Genomic DNA, 18,032 nt, shown 5'->3' with positions numbered 1-18,032 from the left:
TTAGTTTAGTGACCATGAGTGTAGTTTACATTGAATAAAAACCAAAATTTTGTACATACTGTTAGGGAATAGGGGTGTAGTAGAGCTAGAATAATGACAAAGCTTGAGCTTGACTTGAAATTTGGAGCTTAATACTTGGCTTAAGCTTTATCGAATATCTATTTTTAAGCTTGAGATATAATTGAGCTATTTGAGCTCAAACTTGATTAAGTTAGTATACTAAAGCTCGAATAAGCTTGTATGTATTCAAACTTGAGTTTAGTTTGATAATTAATCTCAAGATTAATAATATATATGAAGACAATAATGTAATTTAATAATATAAAAATATTATTAAAAATAAAAAACCCGATAGAGTTCATGAGTTGTTTGAGTAGGGTATTACTAAGCTCGAATTCAATTGGATTGATAGCTTGAGCGCAATCCAATAATTACTAAATCGAATTTAGATTCTTTTTCGAATTAAACTTGTGTAGCTTCCAAGCACCAAAATCTCAACTACAACCCGTACATGCTATACAAACAATTATTTTGATTGCAAATCATTTACGGTAAGAATCCTTTGAATTTTACTCTTAAATTATTCTTGTTTGGTCCAACACATATTGGGATACAAATATGAGTATGATTCTCATAAAATATCAAAAAACTTGAAAAAAAAATAAACATCCTTATACCGGAAACTTACCCGAGTCTAGATAACATAGAATAAACATAACCCCAACGGTTATCTGTATTTCATGCGAGTGAACAACACATGCTCTTCAACATCAACATATAATCTGTTCCAGCATATCAAAGTCCATGTGCATGAATATTTTTTTTGATGTGTAGTACTGATACTTGGAAAATAATAGATATATATACATATAAATATTTTAAGCAATTAGGCACTTTTTGGTTCATTGTTTTCAATGCCTAGATCATCAAAACTGCTGCTGGCAGAACAAGGATTTTCCATCGAGATGACTCATTCGAGTTATGGTTTTTGTATAATATTTGTGACTCTACTGAACTGATCTTTGAGGCTAGCTTGCAGCTGCCGGGGGTCGAGCAAGTCTGGCTTTTCTAAGACTTTTACAGTAGACCTTGCCACAAAATCGATCTGCGAGAAACAAAGTAGAAAATGGTAACTACAAAGAACAGGCTATTTTGATATCATAATTCTGGATGAGTGATTCGGAACAATCATTGGTGATGCTCAAAGAATAAATATCTAACATTTCATACTCTGTTAAAGATATCACGCAGCCGAGTGTCAGCAAAATCATAAATAAAAAGGGCATGGTTGAGTGACCAAAAATTTAAAGATGCATAACTGTGTTAGGCATTGACCTCTACAAGTGGAAGCCGTCAGAGAGGAAAGTGCCTATCTTCAAACAAGGAAGGTTTTTACGTGCAATTGTAGGCTGTAATTCACAATATAGCTTGTGCTTATCAGTTTGCTATAATGTTACTAAATTTCGAAACAAGCCAAAGTTAAAGGCATCCAACAGGGCTGGCCTCATTGTGCTCTTAAAAATGTAGATTATTGACCCTCTAAGCAAATAATAACTTTCAAGGTGGGTTCAGCTAATGGAGTGATATAAGGTATCATCAAAAAATCATTTTTGAGTGCCTAGGTTGACCTGTACTAGATTGTTTTGAAGGAATAACTGAGAATATTTAAGGGTGCACGTGTTCGTGGCCAACCATAATTCCACTTTTCCTTATTCTTTGCTTCTTAAGAGCTGGGCAAATTTCTTTACTCGGCATCAGAACTATATTACAAGGCAAGGCAATTATTCTAAAGAACAAGTAATGCAATAATGATCTAATTCCACTTCTGCAGCATCTTGCTTATATGAAATATCCTTAGTTTCGTGCACCTTTGCACCTGCCACTCCTTGTGTGTAAAGAATTAGTGCCCAGCACACGTGACGAACGAAAATACCAAAGGTATGAGCACAATCGACGAAAAAGGCAGCCAAGTTCAGAGACACTAAGGATAGTATCAGAAGCAAGTCTTTAATGAAAAACTAAATTCACAACTCAATAGATTATATAGTTTGTTATACCCTTACGCCATGACAGGGAGCCCATGCCATGCCAATACAAATGTCTTAGCAGACAACACTGGAATATCATTAAAAAGCTATCACATCGAGTCCAGTCTCATTTAAAGATCCCAACTTCCTAGGCTCACTAATTCTCATGGTAGTCCCATCGGGCTCATTTCTCATGCTAAGGGGTCAAATCATTATGATCGGACTCCACACAAAGACCATCAGGAAAGGTGCGTCCACTCTAAACCCTTTATCCATCTATAAAAGCCCACCTTTCAGGAGGAATATAAGCAAAGCTTACATATGCAGAAAAACTCTACCCGTATAACAACCTGACATCCTCCGGCCATCATTTCAGCAGCTCTCGGAACTCCCATGGTTCACACCAGCCTTCTCAAGCAGTTCCCAATATTTTATGTTCTAAAATAGTTGGTTTTACTCCTTCCTATATAAAAAAAACCTTATCCTACTTGAAGTTATTGCCTTAACCTTGAAACATAAAATCCCTTTGGTAGATACATTCATAGCATTTCCCAAATGGATATGATACAATACAATACAACAAACATAACATGCAGAAGCTTCATACGATAAAAATCTGTAAAATTCTAACAGCACCATACCGAATTTGTAGCCGTCTTCAAGAAAGCTTTTGTTAGAGGAACTATGCAAAACCTTTCGAAAATGAACCCCAAGAAAAAAACCAAAAAAAGAAGAGTGATTAAGTAAAGCAATTGCTAATATTTGATTTAATTAGGGAAGAAAAGAAAGAAAACCTACATTCCTCGGCCAGCAGCAAGAGCTTCTTCCGATGGGTCTTTCCATTCATCAAACCTGCAACTCAATTTTGAAGCATATAAATATAAATTCTTTGGAAATTTTAAAACCAAAAAGAGAGAAAATTACATACAGAAAAGATATAAAGAGAGAAGATTTGAGGGGTCTTACACCCAACCATAACGCCGGTCGAATAGCAGGCGTTTTGAAGATGGTTTAGGGTTCGTTATCTCCATTGATGATTTTTTTAAATATATATATATATATATATGTTTAAACTCTTCTTCTCTTCCTTTCTGCTTTGTTTCCACTCTGTTTCTCCGTATAGCAGCTAACTCCCAATTTTCTTATACTAGTCGAGGTCCAACAACTCGAGCTCGGTTTAATAATTAAATTTAAGGGTAAACTACAAAAATAGTCACTTTTGTTTGCCTCAGGTTACATTTTAGTCACTTGTGTTTAAAATGTTACGTTTTAGTCACTTATGTTATTATTTTGTTATGAAGTGATCACTCTTCCGTTACGTTCCGTTATCTCCCTAATGGTAATCCTACGTGGCAGTCCAACTAAATTTTAAGTGCCAACTTGGATTTCCTAATGGGATGATAATAGATTTTTAGTTAAATAAATTTAATTAATTAAAAATTTTAAACCCTAAATCTTAGTTAAAAAACCGTTCATCTCCCCTTTTTTTAGTTTTTTTTTCAGTTGACTAAGAAAGCTACTATCATCAGAATTTTTTATTCACCTACAAAAACAAAAGAGGATTCAATGGAGGGTCCAGGTATGTCTTCTTCACCGACAAATTAATGTTCTAAGACTTAAAATCAAGTGGTTGTCGATAAAGTTATGTAATAAGATGAACTGCAATGATTGTAGCATGTGAAAACCAAGCCAAAACCCGAAGAAGCAAAGGGTTGCCATTACACCATCCGGAGACTTTCAGAAGGAAAGTCCAGAGGCAATGGAAAAGATCACCATGAGCATCAAGGTGAGTCCATAAACTCGCTTTTACCTAATTTATCACCAAGCCAACCAAAGAAAAGTTGTCCAACTAAAGTTACGCAAAAGGCCACACCATTAACAGCAGCTACAATACGAGGAGGCAAAGTTCCGGGCTTTTCGAAAGTGCATCAAGTAGTAAATACGACCGAGCAATTTTGTGATAAAAGAGATGCTAAAAGGTCATAAGCATCGGTGAAGAAACCCATTCCAAGAATCACAATTGCGGTGAAATGGTACCATTGTGTCTTTCCGTATCCAACGCATTAAGAACTCCAAGTGGTTTGCCATTTCGTCTTTTTTACCCGAAACCGGATCAAATAGGAAATTAACAAAACATAGGAATTTTGAGTTTTCTCTGAATAAACAATCCCATGTCAAATAAAAATGGAAAAAGCCCCAAGTTGAACAAAAATTAGTTCAGCCATTAAAACAAACTATTTTGGCTTTTCATTCTAAGATGTTAACGGGAACATCATTTTTTAACATGCTGCAGTCATTGCAGTTCATCTTATTACATAAATTTGTCGACAACCACTTGATTTTAAGTCTTAGAACATAAATTTGTCGGTGAAAAAGACATACCTGGACCCTTCATTGAATCCTCTTTTATTTTTGTAGGTGAATGAAAAATTCTGATGATAATAGCTTTCTTAGTCAACTGAAAAAGAAAACTAAAAAAAGGGGAGATAAATGGTTTTTTAACTAAGATTTAGGGTTTAAAATTTTTAATTAATTAAATTTATTTAATTAAAAAATCTATTCTCATCCCATTAGGAAATCCAAGTTGGCACTTAAAATCTAGTTAGACTGCCACGTAGGATTACCGTTAGGGAGATAACGGAACTTAACGGAAGAGTGATCACTTCGTAACAAAATAATAACATAAGTGACTAAAACGTAACATTTCAAACATAAATGACTAAAATGTAACCTGAGGTAAACAAAAGTGACTATTTTTGTAGTTTACCCTAAATTTAATGTTAATAAATATATATTAAGAATAATAATATAATTTAATAATAAAACATTTAAAATATATAGTAAAATTAAAAAATTCGATAAGGTTCACCAGTCATATGAATCTGAGTATTACTGAACTAGAATTTGATTCAATCAATAGCTCAACTCAATAATTACTAAATTGAATTCAAATTTTTTTAATCAAACTCAAGTAGCTAGTAAGCGTAGTGTCTCATTCGCATGCTAATAACTCTCCACCCAATATTAAATTTGAAAATTCAATCTGATTCAATTTAAATAACACAAATTTGAAAATCCCGTGTGCTAACTTGAGTTCGAGTCATGCTGGTCGCGCTGCTATTAAAGCTATACCTTTCTCTTGTAATTCACAAAAAAAAAAACACATTCGAAATGATCCAAATATTTAAAGACTCAATTTAAAAACTTAAATTTATATTACCATAAATTCAAAATTTGAGGAAACAACGAATAACAAAAATATGAAAAATACTCAAAATTATTTTAACAACAAACTCTTTTATGCCTGGATTATGGGTTTTTCTCAATCCATATAGAATGAATTCATATAAATAAAGGCCAATAAGGTCATGAACTCTAAAGCTGTTGATGACGTCAGTTCCGTACAAGACAAAACTCCAAAGGCATGTGAATATAGCACTCTATGATGTGCAGCGAATCTCTATTGCTTGAACCAACAAGATAAATAGAACTTTGATGAGATGAGTTTCTATTCAAATCGTTGTTGCTGTAGCAGATAAAACAGATCTGGTCGTGAAACCGCTTTTGTAATAAAATCCTAGCAAAATAATTTCTCGCAAATTCAAGAAACAAAGTATCAACTGATTGGAAAACTTAAGTCACCAAGAGCAACCACCATGTGAAGCCAAAACACGGTCCAACTCATGGATCAAGAATTATTATTCCAACAAAAGAAAATGGCTGGAGTTTGGCATTAGGGACATGACCAAGGATATCGAGGATGGCAATCGATTGTTCAACGATCGTAAAGCTAGTCACCATGATCACTTCCAAAATCTCTAGGCTTTTTGCCCAACTTCACTGTTCAAGATCTTCTACTGGAGATCCAAATGGTCAAACTCATCGAATAGACAATAGAAATGTTTGATCGAAGACTCATGACGATTGGATGGTAGATGAGTAATAATCAAAGGAAAGCTCCTTTTGGACCTTAAGAGAAGTGAGAGAGTCCACCGGTTCTCTTCAATTACATCTTAAAAGAAATTCAAGTTCAGAAATTCAAAGGATTCAATTAAAAATAAAAAGTCAAATGATGCTTAGACTTTAAAAAATTAGATTCTACTTTGGCAGCCGTCTAACAGGGCAATTAGGAGACGCAACTTTAGGGCATTGGATAATGATATAGAAATTTCACAATTTGGGGCAAAATTTTCAGCAAGCAGAAAAATCCACTCAATTGAAAAACACCAGATCATAGAATTGCTAATCGATCTCTCAGTACTGATTCAGATTTCCTGAACCGAAAGCAAGTAATTTTCAAAGGACCTTGTGCAACACAGGTAACCCTAAAACTGATGATTGTTTTGATTTTTGCTTATGCTAATTAGTATGTCGAATCACGAGTTTATTTCCCTATTTTGGGATCAAGATTTTCCTCAAATGAAACAGGTTTTTGATTTTATCTTTTAAATGCTATAAGCTGTTGATTTTTGGGTTTTTTCCTTTCCATGTAAGGTGTTTTGATAATTGTTTTTTTCCATTAAAGATGAAAGATTGATGGTGTTGTTGTGTTCACTTTTTCGTTGGTTCATATTTATTCATTTTTGTGGGGTTAAAAGAAAAGTGGAAACGGTTCATTGTGTGATGGTTCTTAAGATGCTATTGCATTTGAACTGAGTTATGAAGATTTGGGATTAATGGTTTCATTGCATGATGGTTGTTAGGATGCTATTGCATTTGAACTGAATTACTAACTACAAATCAGCTTTTGGATAAACTTTGCACTTGTCCTGGTTATTGTCAGCATGGAATCCGAGTTAGTACTGCACAATGGTGGTTGCCACTGTAAGAAAGTAAGATGGCAAGTCCAAGCACCTACTAGTGTTGTTGCTTGGAAATGCAACTGTTCCAACTGCTCCATGAGAGGAACCATTCACTTCGTTGTCCCACGTCAAAGGTTCGAGCTTTTGGGTGATTCAGAGGAGTTCATTACTACCTACACTTTCGGAACTCACACTGCAAAGCATACGTTTTGTAAGGTTTGTGGAATAACTTATACCCAACGGTCGAACCCCGATGGCATTGCTGTGACACTTGCATGTTTAGACCCTGGAACGCTTTCCCATGTTGAGATTCGGAATTTCGATGGCAAGAATTGGGAATGATCAGAGTGGCATTGCTTTACAATCCAAAACTCATTCCACCAAGTAGCTCTCATTTCAGGTTTATCAATGGCTTTCACAAAGAGGATTACCCTTAATTTGATTGTCTTTTAAAAATGCAGTCGTTTAGCTTCTACTTTACATCCGATGTGTATTGGGGCTTCATGGAACTGGATGCTATATGTATGGTACTTGTGTGTGTGTCTGTCTGTATGTCTGTATGTATATGTGTTCTAACTTTTGTTCTCTTGTTGGTAGCCATAAAAGTTTTGCTGTAATTGGAGTTTGCTATGAATAAACTCTATGTTATGATTTACGCAATATATATATATATATGGGTGGACCCTTTCTTCTTTTTTCTATAACCAGAGCTGTCCTCATCCGTTTTATGGTATGAGACGAACCCTGTTCAGGTCGGGAGTGGTATTCAGGTAAGGTCCTCCCAACAATTACGACTTTAGGATTCAAACTCAGTCCAAATGCCCAAGAAAGCAGTCCACTGTCACTTCCTCTAAGCACTTGTTGGTATGGGTAGACACTTACAAGCATAGATATATTGCTTTAGCCGGTTCATAGTGTGAAGTGCTAACGTTGCTCCTTTCCATGTGAGATTCTTACGTTGTTAAGCTAGCCGCTCCAGTGTTTGTTGTTCATTTTAAATATTTAGAAATTAATATTTTTCAGACTGATAAAAATTTAATCAATAAAAACAAAAGCTCCTCTTATTAACTGAACTAATATATAACATTGAAAATTTTGTGTGCGTTTCAATTAATTTTCTAAAGCTTCTAGCCTGCTGACTGTTTTGATTTTGCTTATTCTAGTTAGTATGTTCATCTCTAGTTCATTTCCCCATTTTGTGATGAAGATAAACAGGTTTTTGATTTTATCTTTTGTTCTATAAGCTGTTGATTTTTGGGATTTTTTTTTCTTCTTTCCATGTAAGGTGTTGACAATTGTTTTCCTTCTTTTTTTTTCTTAAGATGAAGATTAAGGGTGTTGTGTTCAGTTTTCATTGATTATATTTATGCGTTTTGTGGGGTTAAAAGAGAAGTGGAAATGGTTCATTGCTTGATTGTTGTTAGGATGCTATTACATTTGAACTGAGTTATGAAGATTTGGGATTAATGGTTTCATTTCATGAATCGTGATGGTACTTAAGATGCTATTGCATTTGAACTGAGTTATGAACCGAGTAATGGAGTTCTGGGATTAATGGTTTCATTGCATGATGGTTGTCAGGCTGCTAATGCCTTTGAACTGAGTTTCAGATTACGGAATCAGTTTAGGATAAACTTGTGCTCACCATCGTTGTTGTTGGCATAGACTCTGAGTTAGTACTGCACTATGGCGGTTGCCACTGTAAGAATGTAAGATGGCATGTCCAAGCACCTACTAGTGTTGTTGCTTGGAAATGCAACTGTTCCAACTGCTCCATGAGAGGAACCATTCACTTCGTTGTCCCACGTCAAAGGTTCGAGCTTTTGGGTGATTCGGAGGTGTTCATTACTACCTACACTTTCGGAACTCACACTGCAAAGCATACGTTTTGTAAGGTTTGTGGAATAACTTCATTCTATACCCAACGGTTGAATCCCAATGGCATTGCTGCAACACTTGCATGTTAGACTCTGGAACACTTTCCCATGTTAAGATTCGGCATTTCGATGGCAAGAATTTGTAAAACTTCTATGATCAGAGTGGCATTGCTTTACAATCTAAAATTCATTCCACCTTGTAGCTCTCACTTCAGGTTTATCAGTGGCTGTATATTGGGGCTTCGTGGAACCGGATGCTATATGTATATGGTACCTGTGTGACTGTATGAATGTATATGTGATTTCTAACTTTTGTTCCCAAGTTGGTTGCAATGAAACGTTTGGCTGTAATTGGAGTTTTCTATGGATAAACTCCAGGTTATGATTTACCCAGCATATATATGGGTGGGCACTTACTTTCCTTTTTATTTTCTTGTATAACCATGAGACGAACATTGATGGTTTTAAGATTCAAATTCAATTCAAATGCTTTAGGATTCTAACTCAGTTCAAATGCTCGAGGAAGAAACCCACTGTCATTTCTCGCAGCCACTTATTGGTACCGGGGACACCTACGAACATAGATAGATTGCTTTGACCGGTTCATAGTATGAGGTGCTAACAGAGTTCCTTTCCACGTGAGATTCTTACGTCGCTTTGGTTGGATGAAATTAAAACTCGCTCCATTGTTTGTTGTCCATTTTAGATATTTAGAAATTAACAAATTTTAGACTGATAAAGGTTTAATTAATTTTCTAAAACTTATAGCCTGCTTATTGTTTTGATTTTGCTTATGCTAATTAGTATGTCCATCACCAGTTTATTTCCCAATTTTAGGACAAAAAATTTCCTCAAATGAAACAGGTTTCTGATTTGATATTTTTATGTGCTATAAGCTGTTGGCTTTTGGGATTTTTTTCTTAAAGATGCAGATTGAGGGTGGTGCTGTGTTAAGTTGGTAAAAGTAGCATGGAGGTTCTAATATTAGGAGTACCATGTTTAGTTTTTATTGCTTATATATGCATATCGTGGGGTCAAAAGAGGAGTGGAAATAGTTTATTGAGTGATGGTTCTTAGGAAGCTATTGCATTTGAACTGAGTCATGAAGATGTTTTATTGCATGATGGTACTTAGATGCTATTGCATTTGAGCTTAGTTATGAGCTGATTTATAAAGATTTGGGATTAATGGTTTTATTTCTATATGGTACTGCTGTTGCATTTGAACTGAGTTATTAAGATGTGGGATTAATGGTTTCATTGCATGGTCATTGTTAGGATATCCTATTGCATTTGAGCTGAGTTATCTACTACGGAATCAGCTTTAGAATAAACTTTCACTTCCCCTGGTTGTTGTTGGCATGGAATCCGAGTTAGTACTGCACAATGGCGGTTGCCACTGTAAGAATGTAAGATGGAAAGTCCAAGCACCTGCTAGTGTTATTGCTTGGAAATGCAACTGTTCTGACTGCTCCATGAGAGGGAACGTTCACTTTGTTGTCCCGCGTCAAAGGTTCGAGCTTTTGGGTGATTCGGATCAGTTCATTACTACATACACTTTTGGAACTCACACCGCAAAACATACATTCTGTAAGGTTTGTGGAATAACTTCATTCTATACACCACGGTCAAACCCCGATGGCATTGCTGTGACACTCGCGTGTTTAGACCCTGGGACACTTTCCCATGTCGAGATTCGGCATGCTGATGGCAAGAATTGGGAGGACTTCTTCCATCGGAGCGGCATTGCTTTACAATCCAAAATCCATTCCGCTCAGTAGCTGGGAGTATACCCCAACTCTGGTGGGGTTATCAATGGCTCCTCTCAAGAGAGTATTGCATTAATTTGATTATCTTTTCGAAATGCAGTTTATTAGGTTATAGTCTAAAACTGCTTGTGCATTGAGGTATCATGGAACTGGATGCTATATATATGGTACCTGTGTGTCTCTATGTGTGTATGTATATATACATATATATGTAATTTCTAACTTTTGTTCCCAAGTTTGTAGCCATGAAAAGTTTGGATGTAATTGGAGTTTGCTATGAATAAACCCTATGTTATGCTTTACTTTATATATACTAATTTTCTATCCTTTTCAGGGCGAAGTCAGATTTTTTTTTTTGTTGCGGGTCGAAATTCAATTGTATATTTTTACGATAATAAAATATTATTTCACCATTTTTGTAACAGCCCGATTTTGGGTCTAGGTGGAACAGTGGTTCGGGACCACAAATCCGACGAGGAAATTTTATTTTAAAATTATGACATGGGTTGCATTATGATAAGAAGGTTGCATGAAAATATTGATATGAAAATTTTATCGAATTAGTGATTAATTAAGGAAATGACCTATTTGTATAAAATGTAGAATTTGAATTCTAGAAGCTAGAAGGGTTAACTAGCTATGAAATTGTAATATCCCGAAAATTTCTATAGTAAGAAAGTAAGATAATATCCCTGATATGGTAAATTAAGGAAATAAAGTGATAAAAAGAGTAATTGAGTTATGTCAACATTGGAAATTATATTATGACATATTAATTCAAGAAAGGATTAAATTGTAAAAGTGAGAAAAGTTTTGTTGCCTAAGAGTAAATACTCAAAAATTAAGGGGCTAAAGTATAAATATGAAAAAGTTGAAGGACCAATGGTGTAAATATTTTAAGGGTGGAATGATCTAGAAACTAAGGAAAATGGATGGATTAGGACCAAATTGAAAAAGGTGAAGAATTTTGAGGGACTAAATTGCAATTTTACCAAATTAAGTGATGACTCAAGGATGGAATTTTAAAAGATCATGAAGGGCAAAATGGTCAATTAGAAGAGAGAGAAATCTAGAAGATAATGATGTTGGAGATATTTTATATTAATTAAATAAATATTAGTTTATTAGTATTTTAATTTAATTTTTAAATGATATTTTATTATTTTAGTATTATTCTATTTAGTATATATATATATGGAAGGAAAGATGAAGAATCATCAACTTCCCCATGCATTCCAACGTATGAAGAGAAGAAAAGAAAGAAACTTTCTTTTCTTTACAATTTGGTCCTTCCACCAAAAATCTACCATTTCCACCTAGAAATCAAAAGAATTTCTATAGCCATCAAGAGAGAAAGATAACAAGGAGACTATGGGAGATAGAATATCAAGTTAGATTCAAGAAATAGAAGCTGGAGGAGAGAAAATCAAGTTAAAGATTGAAATCAATTGAGCAAGGTAAGAACATCAAGATTTCAAAATATTTTTGAGTTTGATATTATTGAAAAGGTATGAAATTGATGTTAATGTAGAGTTTTATTATATAAGGTTTTATGTTCTTGGTATGTTAGTGAAGAGAAAATAAGAGAAAGTGATGAGAAATAGTGTAGAGAAAGAAAATAAGAGTGTTATAAACTTAGTAATCAATATTTTGCACTAAAATAGTTTGGACAGCAGCAGAAGGTCAACTTTGAAAAATCACCAAAAATTGTGGGAATTGAATTAGAAGATGAATAAATTATGAAATTAAATCTTATTGAGTCTAGTTTCTCATAGAAGAAACGGTGGAAGCAATAGAATTTTAAATCATGAGATATTATAGGTTTTGTGAGTTAAGGTCAGAATGATTTCGGGTTCCCCTGTACTGAATTTGGAAAATCATCAAAAAATTGGAGAAAAATAATTAGAGGCTTAAATTTATATTTTTAAATCCTTAATGAGTCTATTTTCAATAGAAACAAACGGTAACATCATTCGAATTCTGTACAAAGAGATAATTAATTGTTAGTGAAGAAGGGTCGGAACTGTCAGACAGCAGAACAGGGATGACTTTAAAGAATAAACTGTATTTATTCGCTAAACCAAAAATTATGAAAATTTTATGGCAAGAAGATATGTGAGTCTAGTTTCAGGAAAAATTAACGGATCTTAATTTGGATTTCTGTAGCTCAAGATATAAATGATTTAGTGACTATGACTCAAATGGACAGCTTTGAATAAATTTACAAGAAAATAGTGAAATTATAGATAATGTTATTTATAGCATGTTATGTAAATTAAGGATGTGGAATGGAGAGGAGGAGGAGGAAAATAAATGTATGAATATTATGTTAGCATGGATTTGCATTTCAAATGGTTAATTTGCATGATTTGGGCTCAAGGACTAAATTGAACAAATGTGAAACTTTAAGGGTAAATTTGTAAAAATGTCAAAGTGACCAAATTGTTCATGAATTATTTTATTATTTAAATTAGTAAATTGAATGAAATATTAATTTAGATCAAGATTGGGTGGAAATTCGAGAAAATAGAAAATTACCAAAATGTCCCTAAATTTTGGTATTTCTACAATTTAGCTTTAGTAAGTTCGTATGAACTATATTTTGTATAATTTTAATTGGAGAGAATGCTATTTGGTAATGAATATTATATAGATATGTGATTTATTATTGTAATTGAATTATTATTGGTAATATGACAATTATTAGATGTATTGAAATGATTATCGGAATCTCGATTGTGTTGGTAGGAAATGTTGCATTATTTATATTGTGAAGAACTATAAAAGCATGTTAATAATTTGAAAGTTTTTAATAATTAATGAAATTTTATTAATCGATTTAAAATGTTTACAAGTGTATGTTTCAGTAATGCCTCGTACCCTAATCCAGCGTCGAATACGGGTAAGGGGTGTTACAATTTTAATAGTCTATATCTTTATATTTTTAAAGAATTAAATTAAAATATTCTTTTATCATTTTTGGGATCAAAATGTAATTTTACTATTATTAATTTAAAATTTTATAAATCATAAAGAGACCTAAATGAAAAAATTTTCATTTTAGGAGAGATCGAGGTCCTACCACCCACGACTCTGCCCTTGATCCTTGCTTTATTTGGGGTAAATAAATAAATACTTGAATTAGTTTAATAAAAATGATATTCTTTAAAAATAATATTGAATTTTTATTAAATCAAATGTCAAAAGATTGCGTTAAGCATAGACGGCTTTAGGTCAAATTATGATTAAGAATCTTTTCTATGTTTAACTTTGGGATGTATTTTAATATGACAATCTTTGATTTTTGTATTTTATAATATTATTAATTAGTCCAAATAAATAATACTCTTAAATGTTTCAGTTAAAATAACGAGGTCAAATATTTTTTAAATATATATATTCCAAATAGATAATACTCTTGTTTCCATTAAAATATTGAAGACAAAGATTTTCTTAAAATATATATTCCAATTGATGATGCCGAATTAGATTTTTTTTTATGTTTATAAATGTGTTTTTTTAAATTCGCATAATCATTTTAATCATAATTAAAGACGGTAATTATTTGAATTAATTAATATCATCGTAAAAGTAAAAATTAAATTATGTTAAATTCAAAAAGTCCATCATTTGAATTAAATAATTATTCAAATTATGCAAAATTTTCATTTAAGTACTTAAAGTTTTATTTCGTTATTACTTTAGATATTAATTTTAATTTTGATTAAAAAACCTCTAAACGAATGAAATTATAACTTGCATTATTTTTAATTAAATAAAAGTATTTAAAATTAAAATAATTAATTAAAATGATAGGCTATGAAATATGTTCCATTCTTATAATCGAGGATTGAACTCCTGGCCATATAATTAAGGGCCTAGGTGAGTAACCACTCATCCACACAATTTTATAATTTAACATTCTGATTTTGAAATTTTTAATAAAAAAGATTAATTTACTCTTTGGTCTAACATATGATAAATATTTTACCTATTTTTTAAATAAAAAAATAAAATCTAACTCCTAATTCAGGGACTTCATGCTAGTTTTACCCTTTTATCTCAGAAATAATGCGCAAACAAAAGTGAAGAACGATCAAAACGACAGATTCAATGCACTTAGCACAGGTGATAGGTGTAAGCAGGTCGTTTTCGAGTAACTATTAATGTCCACGTGTCTTATCCAAATGACCGCCACGTTCATCCATGTGACAATAGTCAGAAACCAACATGTTTTATCTTGAATTATTTTGGTTACGTCAGCAAATTTATCACATGGGATGCCTCAAATTTTGCCACCACTTATAAAATTGCATGAAAATTAGGTGCACCTTTTTTTGTTTTTGAACATTCTTAAATACACGCGTCACCTTATTTGACAGCCATATGTATGCCACTTGTCAACCTAGCTAGTATCTAATGTGGTTGTACCCATAATTGGCCAACAACGTATTTGTTTTATTATCTTCAAGGTTCTGACATAGAAAGTGCTATAAATTTGGTCATAAACCCTAAGTTTTTTCATCATCTTATTCCCATCCAATAATTTCTATAACAAAAAAAATGAAGGAATGGTCTCCTCAAGATGCCATGAAAGCTTATTTGGACACACTTCATCTTGTAAGTTCATCTTTTCCTACCGCATGGAACCCAACTGCAAAGAGCCCAGTTGAAGAAGATGACAAGCAAGGACTAATAGAACCCAACTGCATGGAACTGATATCAGCCATGGCAGCCGGCAAAGGAGCCAAACACATCGTCGAAATCACAACCCAAGGCATTACCCCATTAACCATCGCACTTGCTGTCGCAGCAAAACACACCGGCGGTCAACTCACTTGCATCCTCCCATCCCACCACCACCACCACCACCACACCGCCGATCATCTTCAACAATACATAAATTTGGTTCACGCTGAACCCACCAACACTAGCCCACGCGAGACAATCATAAAACAGATAAAAATGCGGTTGAAGAACGTGGATTTTGCAGTGATCGATTGTAAGTTTGACGATGAGTACTTGAAATTAATGTTTAAAACAATGGTGGAGGAGGAGGATGGTATTAAAACAGGGTCGACTGTGATAGTTCATAATGTTCATCATAAAAAAGATGGGTCGATATTTGGTCAACTTTTGAGGAAAAAGAGAGTGGAAGCTGTGACTTTGCCTATTGGTGAAGGAACTGAGATGACTCGAATTTTGGGATGTAGGTTTAAGAGACGAAATAGGTTTCTCGTCACCTTCCATAATTGATTTTATGTAAATATATCAGTTTTTTTTTCTGTATTGGAAGGTGGTCTACGTAAAAAATCACTTCTTTCTGTGTTTGTATTATATGTTAGTATTTTCGAACTGTAATTGTATTCCAAATTTTTAATTTAGGATTTATAATTTTTTCTAAATTTATGTATTTAAGTTTTATAACTAAACTTGTGGAGAATAAATTATATTAGTTTTAGGCACCAATAAAATAGTGTCATGTCTTTAAAATTTTAAAGATAACAAAATATTATATATTATACATTTATTTATATCTAATATCTTCTCCAACTTAATTTAACTTTAATTAAATTATTTAAAATATTTTTTAAAATTATAAACAAACATATTTTCTTTTTTTATATAAATTTTAATCATTTGAGTTAATATTTTTTGTTTTTGTGTAATCAATTTAAAAAAAATGTGTAATTTTCCATGTCATTGACATATAATTTTGGTAATTATTTTACTCAAAACCCTAAACTTTTAACTCGAACCTTAAACCTTAAACATTGAATTCTGAATCCTAAGGTTTAGGTTTGGGATTTAGGGTTTAAGGTTTGTGTTTGAGTTCAGGGTTCAATATTCAAGTTGTTCAGAGTCTAGGGTTCAGGGTTAAGAGTTCGGGATCAAGGTTTGGGTTTTGGTTTTAGGGTTCAAGATTCTAGATTCAAAGTTCACTGTAAATTTATTTTACCAAATTTATGTGTTAGGGGTATGAAAAAATGGAATGTAATTAAATAATTGAAAAGGGACAACGACAAATGTAGTGGGAAGGGTCCATAAAATAATTTATCTATGAATGAGTGTATAATAATAATTTATTGTCTTTAAAATTTGATGATGTGGGAAAATTTTATTGGTGTCTAAAAATCTTAATTTTAGGATAATCCTAATATAAACTATTCCCATAAGACATTCGATATAGATGAGTATAATAATATTTTACGTGACTCTATTTTATTAGTACTTAAAACTATACTTTTAGGGATCTTAATTTAATTTATTCTCTTCTAATAATATGTAGATTCTATTAGGTAGTTTACTTTAAAATTTTAATTAAAATAATATTATTTAAAACAATTAGTACAATATTTAAATAATTTCTAATCATTATTAGAGCTTAAATTAGTACAATCTATTTTCTAACAATTAACAATTTATCACAATTATATTATATAATATTTATTGTATTATTTTTATTGAGATACATATGAAAAATAAAATTATTATATAAATAAAATTTTGTATTATAGAAGTTAACTCTTTAAAATGTTATGAAATAAGTTTATTTAACGTTAACATGTCATAGAAATTTTTGTATTGAAAGTAATTGTGTTTTATATATTTTACTTAAATAATAGAAATATTAGTTCGTATACGTTAAATCAATAATAAATTGATCGTTTTGTTAAAGATTTATTCATCTTTATTGTAAAAAATAATCTATGTACATCGAATAAGGTATACATGGTATGCCACATGTTACTATTTGATTATTTTATCGGTAAAAACAGATTAAATTTTTAACAAAATGATTAATTTACTATTTAATTTACGTATAAGATTAACTTATCTATTTTGAATAAAAAGAACAATACTATTTGACTCTTAGCACAAAAGTCTCTATTGTACTTTTACCATCATAATCCATATAAGAAATATTTTAATAAAATTATAGTTCTTATTTATAAATATAATAATCTTTATAATAATAAATAATATATATAAAATTACAAAAGAATAATAAAATGGTATATTAGTTGGTTTAAAAGTTTCTCTAACTCCATGCTTTTATATATATTATAATTATTTATAATAAAAAGAATTATCGTAAATTGCCATAATTTTATGAAAACTTTAATTAAAAACATCATAACAAAGATAATTTAATACATGTCCAATATATCACCCTATAATATTATTACTAAAAGTAGAATTATATTTCTTGAACCCGACATCCCATACTACTTTTTATTAATACATATACCATTTTGAATTTACCAATAATAAAATTAGATGAAATAGATTTCAAAATTGAAAATTAATTTTTTTTTTTTTACCAAGTATACCTCAAGAGAAATGAGCAAAGGGGGTGGTACCCTTACAAAATTGACTTCTTTACTACAAATGCCAATTTCCCAAAGCTGCAGCTGGAATTAAAGTTAATGAAACCACCACACTGGGGGCCTATTTAGTGTGTATATAGTAGCCTTAACAGAGCAAAATATCATATACGATCATCTTGATTAAGGTAAAAATAAAAACCTCTGCTTGGTAAACTGATTCTCAATAA

The 18,032-nt window shown here is 32.0% G+C and overlaps 4 protein-coding genes across 5 annotated transcripts; 3 read left to right on the top strand and 1 right to left on the bottom strand.

Moving 5' to 3' along the window:
• Positions 1-545: 545 nt before the first annotated feature.
• LOC105792763 (uncharacterized) lies at positions 546-3,168 on the bottom strand. Its single transcript, XM_012621532.2, has 4 exons — positions 2,994-3,168; positions 2,826-2,879; positions 2,669-2,720; positions 546-1,105 (listed from the first exon to the last, which is right to left on the bottom strand). The coding sequence occupies exons 1-4, from the start codon at positions 3,056-3,058 to the stop codon at positions 980-982; spliced, it is 297 nt and encodes a 98-aa protein (XP_012476986.1). The 5' UTR covers positions 3,059-3,168; the 3' UTR covers positions 546-979.
• A 3,028-nt stretch (positions 3,169-6,196) lies between these two features.
• On the top strand, positions 6,197-7,489 carry LOC105792762 (uncharacterized). Of its 2 annotated transcripts, none has more exons than XM_012621530.2 (2): positions 6,197-6,346; positions 6,811-7,489. In XM_012621530.2, exon 2 carries the CDS (start codon positions 6,812-6,814, stop codon positions 7,169-7,171), a length of 360 nt encoding a protein of 119 aa, XP_012476984.1. In that variant the 5' UTR covers positions 6,197-6,346; position 6,811; the 3' UTR covers positions 7,172-7,489. The 2 variants fall into 2 exon arrangements, with proteins under 2 accessions (XP_012476984.1, XP_052490554.1); XM_052634594.1 differs by having other exon boundaries at positions 6,210-6,346; positions 6,772-7,489.
• A 2,577-nt stretch (positions 7,490-10,066) lies between these two features.
• On the top strand, positions 10,067-10,783 carry LOC105792761 (uncharacterized). Its single transcript, XM_052634593.1, has one exon. It carries the CDS (start codon positions 10,067-10,069, stop codon positions 10,484-10,486), a length of 420 nt encoding a protein of 139 aa, XP_052490553.1. The 3' UTR covers positions 10,487-10,783.
• A 3,826-nt stretch (positions 10,784-14,609) lies between these two features.
• Positions 14,610-15,879, top strand: LOC105792759 (uncharacterized). Its single transcript, XM_012621525.2, has one exon. It carries the CDS (start codon positions 15,038-15,040, stop codon positions 15,728-15,730), a length of 693 nt encoding a protein of 230 aa, XP_012476979.1. The 5' UTR covers positions 14,610-15,037; the 3' UTR covers positions 15,731-15,879.
• Positions 15,880-18,032: the final 2,153 nt, after the last annotated feature.

Source organism: Gossypium raimondii, chromosome 8, assembly GCF_025698545.1.
Source record: "Gossypium raimondii isolate GPD5lz chromosome 8, ASM2569854v1, whole genome shotgun sequence".
NCBI lineage: Eukaryota > Viridiplantae > Streptophyta > Magnoliopsida > Malvales > Malvaceae > Gossypium > Gossypium raimondii.
The sequence above is the reverse complement of the archived record's forward strand: the minus strand, read 5'-3'. Positions and strand labels throughout refer to the sequence as shown.